This window comes from Naegleria lovaniensis, assembly GCF_003324165.1.
Source record: "Naegleria lovaniensis strain ATCC 30569 chromosome Unknown tig028, whole genome shotgun sequence".
Lineage (NCBI taxonomy): Eukaryota > Heterolobosea > Eutetramitea > Acrasida > Naegleriidae > Naegleria > Naegleria lovaniensis.
The window spans coordinates 135,177-152,351 of record NW_025407850.1 but is presented as its reverse complement, the minus strand read 5'-3'; the positions used below and the strand labels follow the sequence as shown (position 1 = coordinate 152,351).

Here is a 17,175-nt window from a genome sequence, read left to right as displayed (position 1 = left end):
TTCGAAGACCTTTAACACTCGAAAAAATGGCTTCTCGACCTTCTCTCTTCCTGCTTGTAGCCTCTTCCGTATTAGCACTAACTCTCTTCTCCATTGCTGCATCAGCAAGCTCGGACGATTCCGTCATTGAATTAACTCAATACAATTTTGATCGGCTCGTAACAAATAGTGATGCTCCATGGATTGTTGCATTTGTTGCTCCATGGTGTGGTCATTGTCAAAGACTTCATCCAGGTAGGTATTTGGAGAGAGTTTTTACCTTAAGGGAATTGTAGAATACTAGCAGCAGTATGAATATTATCATCATGATGATATTTCTCTTAATCATACCACTTGAATTCCGAACATACATATTTCCGATCATTCCAACATTATCAATGGTTGTGTTCACTTTGATCACCATGTTTTTTTCTTAATCTATGGTTGTGTTTTAATCTTGATCAATAATTATCATTGGAAATATTTCCTTGCTCGATCCAAAATTGGAATCATGACGTACACAAATACAGAATATGATAAGGCTGCTAAATCTCTCGGAGGTGTAGTTAATATGGGACGAATCAATTGTGATAATGAGAAGGAATTGGCACAACGATATGGAATTAAGGGTTTTCCAACCATCAAAATCTTCCCGGCCTTCAAATCCTCAAAACAAAGTCCAGAGGATTATCAAGGCGCACGTGAATCTGGATCTCTTGTCAGCACTGCACTCTCGTTATTGAATGGTGTCAGAGATCCTGTCAAGAAAATTGAGACTGAGGAAGAATTGACTCAATTTTTAGCACCAACCGAGGAGGGTGAAAACATGTCCAAGGTTGTTCTCTTCAGTTCCAAATCCGCAAATCCAAACTTATTTAAATCCATTGCTATTGAATTTACAAGTAAGAAGGTGAATTTTGCATTTGTTGGTGATGACAAGTTTTTGGACAAGTTCGGCATTGACAAGACACCAGCTGTTTTACTATTTAAGAACGCTGAAGATTTTATCAAATATGACGGTACCTCATTGAAAAAGACTAGTTTGGTTCAATTTATCGAGTCCAATATTGAGAAGGGCGATCGCACACCAGTGGCACCTCCAAAGAAAAAGAAGACCTCTAGCCACTCGGTCACAGTCATTGAGGATCAAGACACTTTTTCAAAGAAGTGTGAAAAGATGTGTGTCATTGGATTTGTGGACGCTCAAAATGATGCACAAGTCTCAACCCTTAAACAAGTAGCTGAAAAGTATCCAGAGAATGTTGTTGTTCAGGTCAACGCTGGATCGAGCGCCTCTTCTGCTCTCAAAACTCTTTTCAATCTTGAAGACAGTAACATTGAAGGTGGTTTCGATATGGCTGTTTTCAGAGGTCACAAGCTCAAGTTTGCCACAAAGCAAGGAGTTAAAAACGTGAGCGATGCCTCAATCTTGTTGGATCGAGTCATTGGAGGAGATCAAACTTTCCATACTCTTAAAGAATTCCCACAAATTGGAGGTGAATCGTCAAATACTGCAACAAAAGACGAGTTGTAAATTGCAACTCATGTTTAAAATAAATTATTGTTAAATCCTTCAACGTTTCTTTCATCAGCATTTTCGTAGTAGTACTACTACGAAAGTTCAAACATGTATTTTCATAATCACCTAAGAGATAGTTTGGAACCTGACTTTTTAAAAATAAAGGTCAAAAAATTAGATGGAAAATTGTCATCAATCTGTTGTGAAATTATCATGATTCCTTTTATTTACGGTCGAGTTGTAAGAGCGACCAAACGGAACGGCTGTCAAATTGGACAAGAAATCTCGCCCATTCTGGCTGCATCTTTTTTCCGAATATACATGATCTAAGGGTGTCCACCCCAATAACAACAACTACTGGCCTATCTAGTGTTCACTGTGCTCATTGGTTGCAGTTGTCACGAGCAGTACATCAAAAAAATTATGTGACACATTTCATCAGGAGCAATACGAAAGTGTGGTAGAATTAATTCTGCTCCAATGAAGTTGTAATTAACGGCGCCATGGTAGAAGCATTGTTCATTGTCGCGACAGGCAAATTGTCAAGGTGATCACTACCTAGCTCAACAAACACTTGAGGTTTTATGGGAGCCAATGGATCGGCATGATGTGATGGATGGAGTAAATAACATTGAGTAATACCTTTTCCCTTCACTTCCACATTTCGTTCTTCAAAATCAAAACCTAAATCATATACTCTCTCATAGGTGGATCTGGAAATCTAAATTTTAATAAGACACAAATTGTTTCATAAAAATGGATGGACAATAGTCATAATATAATTATAACAGTCTTTCAAATGATCAATACTCACCTGAATTCTACCTGGTAGAGACGTAGACTGAACAACATCATGTTGAAACAAACGAGCACTTTTTTACAAACGTTAAATGTTGAAAAAACTACATACCTCCATTCGAGAGGCGACATTGATAGTGTCACCCCAAAGATCTATATTCATTGTTGAAAAGAGGTTGATTAAAAAAATTACAAGTAAACCATGGTTATGGCACCCAACTCGATTTCTGTTGAGACTTACCATAGGCAAATTTCTTCGTTCCAATAACACCTGCAATTACTCCTCCGTTATTGAGTCCAACTCGAATGTTGATCAAATCTAAGGGTGGACCAATTTGTGATTTTCCATGATTAAATTGTTGAACCACATGGAAAGTGTCCATGGCCATACGAAGCATTCGCTCTGAGAGATACAAGTCCATTGTCAAATAGCAGAAATTACAAATAGAAATGTATCAACATTGTCAATTTTTCCGCAGACTTACCTGGATGATCTGATGAATCACCATGCAATCCAGCAACACAAAAATAAGCATCTCCAATGGTTTTGATCTTTTCAACGTTGTAACGTTCAGTAAGCGAGTCAAATCCATTCACAATGAAATTCAACATGATGACCAAGTCCGTTGCCTGCATCTTACTGGAAATTTTGGTGAAACCAACCATATCGCTGAAAAAGCATGTAATGTCTGAGAATTTGTCACAAATAAAGGTTTCCCCTTTCTTCAAACGATAAGCAACGGCATCTGGCAATATGTTCTTTAAAAGGTTTTCTGATGTTTTCTTCTCTTCTGCCAACAACAGTTGTTGCTTTAATTCAAAAGTAATGTCACGGATCACAATGACGATCACAACTCCCTTATCCACAAACTTGGTTGAAAAAATCGACAAGGTCGATGGAAATTTAGTCTGATTCACTCGAATGCATTGTATGTTATCAAGAGTTTCGTTTAAGGCTGATGATGATGGGTCACCTGATTTTTCAGATTTAATGGCACTCGCATAAATTGAATCTATTGTCTTTTTTACCTTCTCCTCAGAGGATGGATCTACAAGCTTCAAGAATGGAAGCCCTAACACGTCCACAGGCTTGGAACCAAAACATCTGTTGTCACAGAGCATAAAAGACATTCGTATATAGAATATATTCTTGAAAATCAATATGAAATATAAAAACCCTTACCTATGGGCAGCTGAATTGAAAATTTCAATCTCTCCGCTTGCGTTGAGTATTATAGTCCCGTAAACATGTGAGCTTATTAAATTAGAAACGCTAGATGAGGTGGAATCAGACACTCTTTTAGCGGTGGTGGATTTGATTTTCTCAGAGATAATATTAGGGTATGCATTGTACAATGCAAGATTTCTTAAAATGTCATCTCTATCTAAAACATCAACTGGAACGTGATTAAGCATCATTCTCGTTTTCTGCAAAACGTTGGAGCGATTGGTCAACATTTTCTGTAACAATGAACTAAGAACACCCAATAATACAAATCCAATCACGCTCAAAGAAATTAGTATGGAATCACGCAACTCAACACTGGATCGAACAAACTCTTGCATGTAGATTTGTAGTTTCCTATTCATAGGAATGGTAAAACGAAACAAATCATTGTGTTTCATATACAAATCCAACTCTATCATTGTAGAGTTTGTACTAGTTTGATGTAAAAAAAAGTCTCTGGTCGCCTCACTAATTTGAGTGGTCTGCGTCAAGTAATCTGTGACCACCTTTTCAATACCTTTACAGAATTAATTTTCCAAAATTGAAACAATTCAATAACAACACAAATCATGATTTGTTTCGTTTTACCATTTGGTGCAACTACTAATCAACGTACCTGTGCAGTTTTCAAGGACATTTTGTGCGTTCATTTCAATGTTATATTGTTCTAAATAACGAGAGCAATTGCTTTGTCCTTTCAATAATTCGTCAAGCACTGAGTACAAGCCTATCACTGGGTCATCTGTTTTAATTAAATAGTCACCAGTACTTTCATGATTAGCAGTACTTACCATCAGGCTGTTTGTGAAATTAATCAAAATTCATAAGTAGAAATATGGTTGTAACGACCCAATGCAATAGTATTAACAATAAATTTACCTTATTGACATCTCCATAAATAAGCTCGTTCCAATTGTCTGACAACTTGTTGGACGTTGAAAGAACTTTCGCATAAAGGGTTTGAAAATCGTGATTTTTGAAATATGGATGACCATAGAATAGGCCCAACTTGGTACCGTTTTCAGCGCGAAAGCTCTCCCGCCCGAGAGTATAATAGGTCAACATTTCCGTCATTAAGAAGCTTGACTGTTGTAAATAACCAATAATATTGGCGCTTAACCCAACATTAGTAAAAGTGAAAAGCTTTTGTACAGGTCATTAGTCAGTAGTATCAGTATCGCCATAAATAATCCACTTACTGCAGCTTTTGCATTCAATCGAGCTTCATAAAAAAACATTCCAACACAGAATGGTATTAGAAGCCCAATACCAATAACTACAACCACTACAATGACATTGGATGACAATGCTTTGGCTGTTACAGTTCTTTCTAAGGACGTTTCAATTTCGGTTTTGTGCGACGCTCTAAACAAATTGAAAGTCACTTCAATTTAGAATTATATATGAAACTTACGTTTGATATATTTTTCCAACAATGTCTTTCTGTATATGTTTGTCAATAACTTTGATCAACCTTGTCACAAATGAAAACTCGTACTGCATATAAACAATAAAGAGCAGTGTGACAATCAAATAGACGCATAAAGAAGCTACGAAATAATACTGCGATTGCAATATCAGGCCTTGTGTAAGGGTTCTGACTTTCTCAATATAGTTATTGCAAAAAGTTTCATAAATTTTAGCAGTATTTTCTGAATTTTGCCATAAAAACATAAAGTTATAATTGCTGATTGGATTCATGTATGTGGAGTTTGATATGGTGGGTTTCAATTGCTGATTTTGTACAGAGGTAGATGATTGATTCACATATGCAACGCATTGTTCAGGAAAATCAGCACGCATCAATTCAATATATCGAATCAAAGAATTGGTAATTTCAATAATGGGAGCTTTTCGAATGCTAGGAGTTCCTGTATATTGATTTCTTTTCCAAGAATCAGTTGCATTTGCATCAAATACGCTAGGAATGTTGAGAGAATATGACTTTTTTCCATACTATTGCATTTGGAGAAGATGTGATCATTGAAAATCAAATTGCCCTTAACTTACCTCAGTATAGGTTGCTGATATATAGTTAGATTTGATAAAGGGTATTACTGTAATTACTCCCACTTACCTGCATCAAACACAACAGCCTGACCAAGTTTTATCAGGTCACGTAAAACATTCAAATCTTCCTCCAACAATTGTAAGTGCTCATTAATGTAATCCTATTAGAAAGCAAATGTGAGATCGATAGCTCAAAATGTTTCCAATGCCATACCTTTTTTTCTATAAATTTGTATCCGAATCTAAACTCTGGCCAAGGATTGTCATCAATGACAAACAAGGCAAGCTATTGAGAAACCAGAATTAAAGTTTAGCATGCAATCTCATGTGTTATGGTTGATCATGAACAAAATCTCAACTTACCCAGTTCTGAAAACTTCTCAAATTACGAATGACTGAAACAGGGGCAAGTTGTGGAATGCATATGGTTCGGAGATTCATCATGTTGGTCTTGATAAATGTGAATTGATATACAGACATTACTACACCTCCAGATATCAGACCCACACCAATAAGAACATAAATGATAAAGAGTGTACGTAGCAAACTGTTTGAGCGAGGAGATTTGAGTCCATTCCTAAAGAGAAAGTCTTTTTTCATCTCTGGGCTAAGTACCTCGCTTGGGCATTCTTCGGGCATGTGTGGACCGTCCAAATGAGAGTCCATATTATTGCCAAATGAAGATAATGTATCTAAATTACGTGTACTCATTGGGCGTAACATTTCTTCATGATCATGGATTGATATCTGATCATCTGATGGTTTGATCTTGTTTGGTTTGACGTATTTGATAGATGGCGCCATGCTAGGTTTATAACGCTGCTCCTCTAAAGAGTTTGCTTCCTGATAGAAAGTTTGAGCCAACTCCTTATCGAAATAAATAAGCTCAATAAATGACGCATACAGCTGTAAAATTGACCTGGTCTTGTGATGCAGTAGTTGATTAAATAATGATTCGCTTTCTTCGATCAAATCATTGATTTTCTTGGAAATTTTAGTTAAATTTGAAACGCTAATTGGGTCATTAAGCATTTCTTTCCAAAAGTCTCTATATAAGGAAAGCAATGATTCTTGATTCCTTTTGATGGTTTGAATGCTGGTATAATTCTTTGAGGCAGCTGAATCAGTACGTGAATTGTCAGATAATGCTTGAACTTCTTTAATCTTGACTGCGCAGGCAAAAATAGTAAAAACGTTAAATGTTGAGCGCTGTAATTTCATAAGAAGCTCAACACTGACAGTGTGAGTATTAGAGTCTGGTCCTTTAGCAAACGCAAACACTTCAGCAGCTCCAATTACGACTCTTGGTTCATCTGATTTGTGTTGTAGTGTGATTTTTGCAAATGAAAATGCAATGTCAGAATATACACATCTATTTGTACAAATTGGTAAGCCCGTTATCAACTCGAAACGCTTTGTCACAACTTACCGAATGTTATCAATGATCTGCTCTTTTTGTAAGTCCTGTAGAGCGGACTTGAATAGTAAGCACAGAGCTTTGAAATTTTGGCTCTTGCTCATGTGGTGATAAATGAACCCAAGAGACTCTGTCAGAGCTCCCATTGGTAGCGTTTTTGGTTCATTCGAAGTTTTAAGTAATTTCGCCTCCTCCTCAACTCCCTCAATACTCAATGCATGATCCACAATTTGCTTGACGAGACCATGTAATAGCCATCTCGTGTACAGTTCCATAGATATTACTCCAAAACAAAATCCAATAATTAACAACCCAACAGTCAAGCCAACAAATCCAATTCCCATGTTTGGATCGTTATGAGAATTAGCAAGCGACGTGATCAAAGCACCTAAACTTGCTCCAAATTGTCCAAAAGCCCATCCACAAAATACCGAATTCATCCATCTCTTATTAAATGGAAGAGTTTGGAAAAGTAAGGCAACATAGGCCAGAGAAATTACCATGTTGACAATAGCCGAAATGAAGGTATAGCTTTGTGGAATGGCAAACATTTGTATCATGCTTACAAATGACATCGTTCGAACGAAAAGAGGGAATGTCATTGATGAATTTGAAAATAAATTTTTTGTGCTTTGAGGATGGGTATCAAATGTCACCACTTCTGCCACAAGTACCAACACGTAGAGAGCAATAATGAAGAAAATACTGAGCCCTATCATGGTAGTGTTGGTAGAGGCAAGGCAAGCCACTTGGGGCGATTGGAAACGGTTCAATACATTGCTAGATGAATAAGGTAACATGATTGATAAACTGCAATCGAAAAATCCTACCCAAACAAATAATATCGCCATGTTAAACATTTTGCATAGATAGAGAAATATCAGAAGTAATTGTCGTATTTTTGATCGTATCTTCTTAATACTTGATGAATAGATGAATAAGGTGAAGGCCAATATCACAAAGGAGATTCCGACAATGCTCATCATTACAATAGAAGCAATCAAGGATTGGGAATAGGAAAGCCAATGCAACAGTAGCGTATTGGGAAAGTTCAAAACAACAAGTACATATTGTCCAATGTTTCCCCAATTATAATCTCGAAGGGTCGGTAGTATGAATACACAATAATAAAAGCAAATCTCAACAATGGTCGAGATGGTCAAAATTTTCCAACTTTTCATCGGCTTTGTATGGCGCAGCTGAACCAGTTTCGAAATGACATGCTCCTTAATTTGAGAGGCCAATGAAAATTGATAGGCCGATGATGAGGCACTGCTAGTACCTGTATCACTTGAACTCATTTCAACAATAAGATTCGAATCTTGAATTCAATTATACGGTACGGAATATTCCATTGGCTGATGAGCCTGATAGTACTTGCAAGGCAGGCTCAACTTGTAGAAAATACTAAGGCTTGATGTTCGCCAACAAGAACGACGAGTGTTTTGGATTTTTTTTTAAGTGTTCTTCGGACCCTTTGATCATGTCCAAACGAACCAAGAAATTTCCAATTTAAAAGCAATAGTACCGAATTTGTCCTGTAAAATGTGTTATTCAAATAAATATATTTGTGATGATAATGATACTTGATTGGTTTGAGCATGGTTTGAAAAAATTATTGTTCAATCATTATTCGGGATTTGGTGTGCAAGGATAGATTCACTTGTTTTTTTGAGCTCCAAATTGATTATGATGGAGTTGTCAATTGATCTTCTATAATTCAATTATTGTCTTTCATGTGTAATGACAATTGTGTCGTGTCAACTCATTTTTTGTTAAATCAAAACTTGTGAAATGTCTTGAGATGAGAGAAGATTATTTGCTGCGTATGAAATTCTGTTAATTTTGATCTTAAAGTAAATTGAAGAATTAGGGTCAACAATCAAACCACCATAATTTGCATTGTATTCACAGGAGTTTATACAGCAAGACAGGAGTTTTCCTGCTAATTTCCTTTCCATGACCCAGCAACGTTGATATAACGGGTCCATTTTAGGTTTGGAGTTGCAGATTACAACAATACGCGAGTTGATTCAGAGTTTTTCGCGAATCCTCATGACGAGTGTTATGGTGGGCGAATAGCGAAAAATCTTTTTTCAAACGTTCGACCTCGCTCTCCATAGCAAAAACAAAAATGAATCTTCTTCCTTCCTCTGCAGCTGCTGTTGTGGTCGTGATTGCCGCCATGATGATGACCTTGGTTCTCGCACAAGAACAGATTGATATCAAACGATACAATATTGAACCTGGTTCATTGAGTGTTTCAGGAATTTCTGCTGGAGGCTTTATGGCAGCTCAATTTCAAGTGGCCTTTTCCAAGTCCGTGAAAGGAAGTGGTATTATTGCTGGAGGTCCATATGATGTAAGTAGCTACTTGTTGAGTTCTTTTTGAGAGATGTATTCCTTCCTATTGCCTGTTTTTTACTCTTCACGTACTATTCTGTGATGAAAAACTCGGATTAATCTGCTATGATGATGAAAATATTTTTCATCACACCCTTCTTGGCTCACTATATTGTTGTTAACACGATTGGCTCACTTTCAATCTCCAACTCGTGGGTATCATGTTCTATTGTGCTTGGCTTGCTTTTGGTTCATCCTCCATATTGGACAATTCGTTGTTTTTTAATTGGCGTGATGACGGTTCTCTCTTGTTCATTTCCATCATCACGATGATTTTGAAATTGACCGAAAAACGCGAATTGTCGTTGTTGCTGTTCTTGATCTTCTCAAAACACACAACTTACCAAAAACACAATGGTGTGTCTCTAGTGCGCTCAAGGACAAATGTTGACCGCTCTCATGGCTTGTATGAAGTCACCATCGAGCATTTCCCTCAGCTCAATTGCTGCCACTGTATCCTCTTATGAGAAGCAAGGGCTTATTGATCCTACATCCAACATTAAGAATCACAAGATTTACTTGTTCTCTGGTACTCAGGTAGGTTGTGTGTGAGAATAGTGAAATTTTTTGGAACTGAACATGGTATCATGTTAATTACCTTGTGGATACACTTGATTGATGTATTAATGCCTTCCCAACCATTTGAAAAATCTTGTTGCCAAATGCTACACAATAGGACTCTGTGGTTGCTCAAGGAGTCATGACCAAGCTCCTCGATCAATATACGAACAATTTTGGAGTGAGCAAGTCGAACATTGTGACTGATTTCAACACTCCAGCTCAACACTCCATGATCACCAACGACTATGGAAACTCGTGTGGATATTTGGGTTCCCCTTACATTAACAATTGTGGTATTGATGGTGCAGGCAACGTTTTCAAGCAAGTTTATCCTGACTTTAAGACTGGAGGAAGTGCTGTGAGTGGAAACTTGTTCACCTACAAGCAAAGTGGACGATATAGCGCAAGCTCTCTCGATTCCAATGGCTACATTTATATTCCTACTGCTTGTCAACAAGGAGCTTCATGTAAAATCTCCATTGCTTTCCACGGATGTAAGTATAATTTGTGTAAGGATGACCGTTTAACTGAAATCTAACTGACCCAATATGACTTGGTCTGTCTGACCTGCCTGACCTTGCCTGACCCATTCCACCTGTTCTTACCTGGGCTTTACTTGATTCCAACCCACAGGCAATCAAGGAGCTAGTGTCATTGGTACTTCCTATGTTGCCAATGCTGGTTACAACAAACATGCCGAGTTGAACAATATCATTGTTGTGTATCCACAAGTTGCTGTTTCGTATTTCAATCCAATGAATTCACAAGGTTGCTTCGATTGGTTTGGATATTCAGGATCATCATATGCCACCAAGCAAGGATCACAAATGGCAGCCATTGCTAACCTTATTACAGACTTGGGCTATACTTTGTAATTTTTTCAATCACACTTGTGGTGAAAATTGTCACTCATACGATTTCACCAAGATTTTGATTTCGAAATCCCTATTTACGCATGTGGCATGATTTTTGCGAATTTTGCACAAGTATATTAAATTATTTAGTTGCAGTTTTGTAAGAGTTGATTGAGGAGCAGTGTAATTTTTGCTTATTTTCACAACCAAGCCCATCTGCAAATAATGTCGCGTTGACAAGAACATGGTTCTGAATTAAATTCATGTGCTTTGGACGTGTTTGGCTTGGCACATCTCTGTGGACACAAGGGTAGGTCCAAAGTCGAGTGTGATATCAAACTTAGTTTCTTCAATACAACCACTCTCCACAGAAAATTAATATAAGAGAATGCAAAGAAGTTGCGCGAAGTAATCAACGAGAGTACTCCATTCAGCTAAATGTTTGTGTGAAGACAAACATTACAGTAAGGGGTTGCTTGATTGAGGAAAGTATCCAACAAAGAAATCAAATTGGAACGCTCCTTCTTTGCATTCTCTTATATTAATTTTCTGTTGGTTTTCCCACAAATATAAGCACAATCTTATGTGCTCAACAACAGAGTGAAACACCATTTCCACGCCATCACGAATGATGACATCATTTTCCAAGTTGATAAATGCTCTCTGGAACTTTCGTGAAATGCTCATCATTTTTCGGTTTTTTCACGTTTTTGCTCGACATTCACGTTCCGTTCACGATTCTTGGTTAATTTTAGTTTTTTTGGAGAATTTAAGAATAAAACCTGTTGATTGGATTTAATAAATTGTCAAAAAAAAATGCTCAACAACGATAATAGTCATTGTATCTCTGTTTGTTTGAAAGTGAGCTCTGTAGAAACCGATAGAGTATCCATTATAATATCTTCCGACATCACTTTTGATCAATTGATGAAAGAAATTAAAGACGCCTTCCAAGACACAATTCCCAGCTCTTCCAAAACTCGGATCAAATATTTCAATGTGTACACAGGGTTTAAATCCTCTATTTTGAATGACAAAACTCTTCAACCGTTTTTCAAGCAGTTATGTGATTCGAATGTGGAAAATGAAAAAAAGGAGCTCGTTTTCGAAGTGACAACTTTTGACGATGGTTCAAAGAGTTTGATCAACACTAGCTTTGAAGAATCAGGTTTATCTTCCAACAATGCAACATTTTCCCAAAAAGTTGAACTCTTTTCACAATATTCAAATTCTCACTCGCTTACCAAAAGATATGATCCAATATATATTGTCGACACTGAAGAGAAACCTCTCTCTTTGTACGAAAAAAACCAAGCTGAAGAGTATTTGAAAGAGAAATATTCATCTCTGAATTTTATTTGTTCGGGATCTTTTGGTTCAGTATATTCCGTTGTGAGAAAAGATAACAATGAACAAAGGGCAATCAAAATTATGAAAGTAGACGATCATGAACAGCCTTTACAAGAGTTTTCAAAGATGAAAAAATTGAGTCACCATGAAAACATTGTGAAGTGTTTTGATATATTTGTGGCTGGTAGTACAAGAGTAATCGTAATCGAGATGGAATTGATGTCAGGATCTCTTTATGACATTGTTATCCAGAAAGGAATTAAATTACCAGAAAATATGATCCTTGAAATTTTACGTCAGCTCTGTAATGCTTTGCTAGTGATTCAAGAGCAAAATATTATCCATAGGTATGTATTTAAATAGAGAGACATGATTAACCGTTAATCACTAATACAGAGACATCAAACCACAAAATATTCTCTTGAGAAAATTTGATCTTGATAAGAATGAAATTGTTATTGGATTAGGAGATTTTGGTTTGGCAAAAAATTCATCTTCTATCAAATCATCCTCGCTTGCCGGAACAGCAAACTATATTGCTCCTGAACTCGTACAAAATAACAATAATAGTCCTCCATTTTCATTTGCAAGCGACATGTTTGCTCTTGGAGTGACTTTGTATCAATTAATGAGCTTGGAAAAACATGTTGTTTCATGGTCAAGCTTACTAATGGCACACAATATTAATCCAAATTTTATTCAACAACAAATCAAGGTCAACATGAAGGGAATTTATTCTGATTCGTTAGTGAAAATAGTTGAATCTATGTTGAAATTTTTACCAGAACAAAGAATTACAGTCTCAAAAATTTTGCAAAAACTATCAACAACGGAAAATCAATCTCTTGAAAGTCAAACTTTCGAGTTGAGCAAAATGACACAAGACCTCGCACATCAAGGATATGCTGAAGCACAGAATAACCTTGGACACATGTATGAACATGGAATCGGAGTCCCACAAAATTATTCCAAAGCATTGGAATGGTATCAAAAATCAGCAAATCAAGGAGATGCTAAAGCACAGTACAACCTTGGGTGCATGTATCGTAATGGTCGAGGTGTCGTTCAAGATTACTCTAAAGCATTTGAATGGTATCAAAAATCAGCAAATCAAGGAGATGCTGACGCACAATATTACCTTGGATGGATGTATTATCGTGGAGAAGGTATTTCACAAGATTACTCCAAAGCATTTCAATGGTTTCAACAAGCTGCCAATCAAGGAAATGCTCAAGGACAGCATAGTCTTGCATGGATGTATCATAATGGAATGGGTGTTCCGAATAATTTTTCAAAAGCCAAAAAATTGTACCTAAAAGCAGCGAATCAAGGAATTGCTATCGCAAAGACACATATTGGATGGATGTATTATCATGGAAAAGGTACTCCACAAGATTATTCCAAAGCATTTGAATGGTTTCAACAAGCTGCAAATCAAGGAGAAGCTCATGCTCAGTACTACCTTGGATTCATGTATGAAATGGGTCAAGGTGTTCCAGAAGATTGTTCCAAAGCATTGGAATGGTATCAAAAATCAGCAAATCAAGGAGATAGTGAAGCACAAAATAAGCTTGGATGGATGTATTATCATGGACATGGTGTTCCACAAGATTATTCCAAAGCATTTGAATGGTTTCAAAAAGCAGCCAATCAAGGAAATGCTCATGCCGAACATAGTCTTGGACATGTATGAACTTGGTCAAGGTGTTGCACAAGATTACTCCAAAGCATTGGAATGGTATCAAAAATCAGCAAATCAAGGACATGAATTAGCACTTTGCAAGATCAGGAAACTGAAAACCAATATTTTCACACAATAAGGCCAACTTCACACAACATGCTTCTCAAAATAAACAAAGCTTTATTATGATTGAATAAATTAACTGGAGAGTTCACACAACAACGTCTTGAACCCAAATGTGTATTATGTACTTCATATCCTTGACAGTACGGGTAGGAGCAACTTGTTTTTTGTTTGCGCTAATCTTCAACTTGTTTACAAACCCAATGTTGAAACAAATTCTCTAAAACTTGGCAACACCATTGGTGGATTCGACTCGACCTGATGTTGTTGTGCCACTACCACCTTTGGAACTTCTATTAAATCCATTGAGGATGGAGGATAAACATCAGTTCGAAAATTATTCTTCGACAATGAATGCATGGAAAATAAATCACTCGAAGAATGATGATACCTTGTTGTGGTTGTTGGTTGTAATGGTAGTTGTCGTTGTTGTGGTATTTCAGAATGGACAAGTGGCACATGAGCTCCATTCGAAGGAATCTGTTTCGAATGGTCCACGTGTTGAAATTTCTTGGAATGATTTCCAATTGGTGCTTGAAATGGTAATGGACATGTCGTGTAAATATAAGTGGGTAAAGAACCATCATGATTCGAAACTGAGGAAGAATTGGATGAACCACTTGAAGAGGATGTTGAACTTGTCGCTACATGTCGATGATGATTCTTGTTCGTGAAATTCAATTCTAATGGTGAAGAGATGATGACTTTGTGTTTCTTTTCATTCGTCATTGGAGACGAGTCATTGGTTTCATTGATGCACTTCTTGATCCATTGTCTGGTTTCTGAACGAGATTTCCAATTGGTTAAAATGACTTGACACATGTCGCCGCTCGAGTCGTTGTGATCGTTGGAATGATTACTGACAGGAAGAGGCTCTGCATGTTCCATGAACGTTCGTGGACTTGTCCATGAATTTTGTCTTTGGTAATTACTGTTATGGTAATTGTTATTGGAATTCACAGGATTGGAACAATCGATAAACATGGTCGAGTGAGATGGTTGGTGATGAAATAAAGTAGTAGTAGAGGATCGTCGAGAGGAAATGGTTAACGATAATTGTGTTGGATCGATTAAGGGTGAGGACAGGTTGGATGACAAGTGAGGTGAATGACAAGTGGCAGGAGGTGTATTCTTGACAATTTCTTCAATGAGAGAACGTTTCTTTTTCTTGCGTTTGGCTTGCTCAACAGACGTCGTATGATGATTCATGAGAGTATTTCTTGAACAAGAAGCGGTTGTCTTTCTTTGTTTTTTAATTTTGCTGTCAAATGTCATTGCAGAAGGACATTCGCTTGGGGTTGTGATGGTTGCAGACACATGGTTGGCACTACCAAGAAGATGATCGTCTTCTGTAGGCAGGAGTTGGTAGGTAGAAGTCATTTCGAAAAATACTTGAAAAAAACTGAATAGCAAGATGTGAATTATCAATTCAACAACAATTGTAAATGACAACTGGCAGGTGTTGGTGCAATCAAAACTCTGAAAAATTCAAAGGGAGAATGGATAGAACAAACAAACCGACGACTCGGGTGAGAATGAGAAGGATTGCGTATCAGCTTGTTAGCGTTGATTTTTTGCGTTCTCTTTCTGTGTTTAAATTTCCAAGAGTCAATAATCACACGAGTGCGACTTGACATTTGAAGGGACACCTGTCCGCTCGTAATCGAACAGTCAGGAAATCTGACAAGTGTATGGACTTACGAAGAACCATCTCAGAGCAATGGTTTCCCACTTCAAGAATGAATGCAAACAAGTTGAATGAAAATTCATTTAATTTAAATTTGAAAAGTGAAGGATGCAGACATTGTTGTTCGTCACTTGTGGTTCCAAACGAACTGTAAATGCAGATTCAGTCCATTGATAGACATTCTTGGATGTCATGGTCGTGTGTGTCTTTTATCAAACTATATAAATGTGTCCTTCTCTTTATGTGCTTCATAAAACTTCCAGGTCTCGAACGTTACAGACTTGGAAATCGATGGACAAGTGTGGACATTGTTGGAAAACTGTAGTTGGACAATGAATGAACAAGAGTCTGACTTTTCTGTCCCTCGGTCTATTTGGGATTGCCGATGAATATCCAATTCAAAAAAGGCAGTGGTGTTCTTAATTTCATTTTTTTTGGAGTTACATTGTCCTTTCGTGTATCTACAGTTTTGAATGATACCTTTCTGTGTTCCTTAATCGACAGCAAGGAACACGACCTGAAATTCTGTTGTAACAAACGTATTTGGCAGGTGACAGGCCCTGTTCACATAAAAAATGAGGAAGAGGTGGAACCAGCAAGAAGAAGAAGAAGAAATTATCCATGCACTACAATAAAGTCATGGATCAATTCCCAACTTTGGATCCAATCATCTATTATGATTCCTTTTATGGAGATCAATACATTGAAACACTTGAAGAATATTCAAATCTTGGAAGAAATGCCATTTCAAAAATAGAATCCAATCACGATCCTTCAACACTAACAACCATGTCAACAACACAATTCTATGAGAATGTTTTGGAACGAAATGGAAGAATGAATTATTTTTTAACAAATGTCAACAACCTGTCAAATGAGGAAAATGACTTTCTACAAGAAGAAAATCAATTGAGATACATCATGGAACAATATGAACATTGTACACCATTAGCTCGTTTATGGATTTTCAAAGATTTGAAAGATGAATTATTTGGGAATGCATTGAAACCACATGAATTCATGAATGACATTCATGCACATCATTCGAGACAGAATGAAAGTATAATTTCATTACATGATCAAAAGACGAAGGAGAATGATTTATATATAATTTCCAATGTATTGAAAGAACTTGCCTTGGATTGTCAAATGGAAATTTTTCATTTCATTCCAACATATTCTCAAATGGAACATTTAACCAAATCATCCTTACAACAAACAAATCATGAAAATGACAGAAATGGTAGCAACGACATGATTCATTGTCATTACGCATTTTCATTTCCTGACATTTGGTGGTCGAGTTGGATGAAATTACGACTCATTTCCAAAAGTGTGAAATTACGATTGGAACATTCAAAGTCGATTTTCTTTTGAAGGTTTAGATTTGAGTCAATTACAATTGAAATGGACATCCTTACCACATGTTCGAAATGTTTTAGAGAGTGGTGTTTTTTCAGTCATTCATAATCTTTATCCATTTGAGAATTCCATAAAAGATGTTAAAGTTGGCTTTGAGAATTCTCAAGTTGTTTTGGAGAATTCTCAACACGAAGTTAGTGATT

General features: G+C 36.8%; 6 protein-coding genes across 6 annotated transcripts; 4 read left to right on the top strand and 2 right to left on the bottom strand.

Moving 5' to 3' along the window:
- Nucleotides 1–26: 26 nt before the first annotated feature.
- Nucleotides 27–1,513, top strand: C9374_006594 (uncharacterized protein; the record flags this gene model as incomplete). Its single annotated transcript, XM_044696471.1, has 2 exons — nt 27–234; nt 510–1,513. The coding sequence occupies 2 exons, from the start codon at nt 27–29 to the stop codon at nt 1,511–1,513; spliced, it is 1,212 nt and encodes a 403-aa protein (XP_044546739.1).
- Nucleotides 1,514–1,964: 451 nt separating this feature from the next.
- On the bottom strand, nt 1,965–8,252 carry C9374_006593 (uncharacterized protein; the record flags this gene model as incomplete). The annotated part of the gene is made up of 16 exons (XM_044696470.1): nt 1,965–2,219; nt 2,313–2,339; nt 2,409–2,449; nt 2,538–2,699; nt 2,782–3,401; nt 3,480–4,041; nt 4,141–4,266; nt 4,316–4,322; nt 4,404–4,667; nt 4,724–4,889; nt 4,939–5,480; nt 5,535–5,548; nt 5,602–5,695; nt 5,749–5,820; nt 5,898–6,906; nt 6,964–8,252. The coding sequence occupies 16 exons, from the start codon at nt 8,250–8,252 to the stop codon at nt 1,965–1,967; spliced, it is 5,250 nt and encodes a 1,749-aa protein (XP_044546738.1).
- Nucleotides 8,253–9,085: 833 nt separating this feature from the next.
- Nucleotides 9,086–10,790, top strand: C9374_006592 (uncharacterized protein; the record flags this gene model as incomplete). The annotated part of the gene is made up of 4 exons (XM_044696469.1): nt 9,086–9,313; nt 9,724–9,891; nt 10,031–10,409; nt 10,549–10,790. The coding sequence occupies 4 exons, from the start codon at nt 9,086–9,088 to the stop codon at nt 10,788–10,790; spliced, it is 1,017 nt and encodes a 338-aa protein (XP_044546737.1).
- Nucleotides 10,791–11,585: 795 nt separating this feature from the next.
- On the top strand, nt 11,586–13,812 carry C9374_006591 (uncharacterized protein; the record flags this gene model as incomplete). Its single annotated transcript, XM_044696468.1, has 2 exons — nt 11,586–12,466; nt 12,516–13,812. 2 exons carry the CDS (start codon nt 11,586–11,588, stop codon nt 13,810–13,812), a joined length of 2,178 nt encoding a protein of 725 aa, XP_044546736.1.
- A 303-nt stretch (nt 13,813–14,115) lies between these two features.
- C9374_006590 (uncharacterized protein) lies at nt 14,116–15,303 on the bottom strand (the record flags this gene model as incomplete). The annotated part of the gene is made up of 1 exon (XM_044696467.1): nt 14,116–15,303. One exon carries the CDS (start codon nt 15,301–15,303, stop codon nt 14,116–14,118), a length of 1,188 nt encoding a protein of 395 aa, XP_044546735.1.
- A 946-nt stretch (nt 15,304–16,249) lies between these two features.
- On the top strand, nt 16,250–16,987 carry C9374_006589 (uncharacterized protein; the record flags this gene model as incomplete). Its single annotated transcript, XM_044696465.1, has 1 exon — nt 16,250–16,987. The coding sequence occupies one exon, from the start codon at nt 16,250–16,252 to the stop codon at nt 16,985–16,987; it is 738 nt and encodes a 245-aa protein (XP_044546734.1).
- Nucleotides 16,988–17,175: the final 188 nt, after the last annotated feature.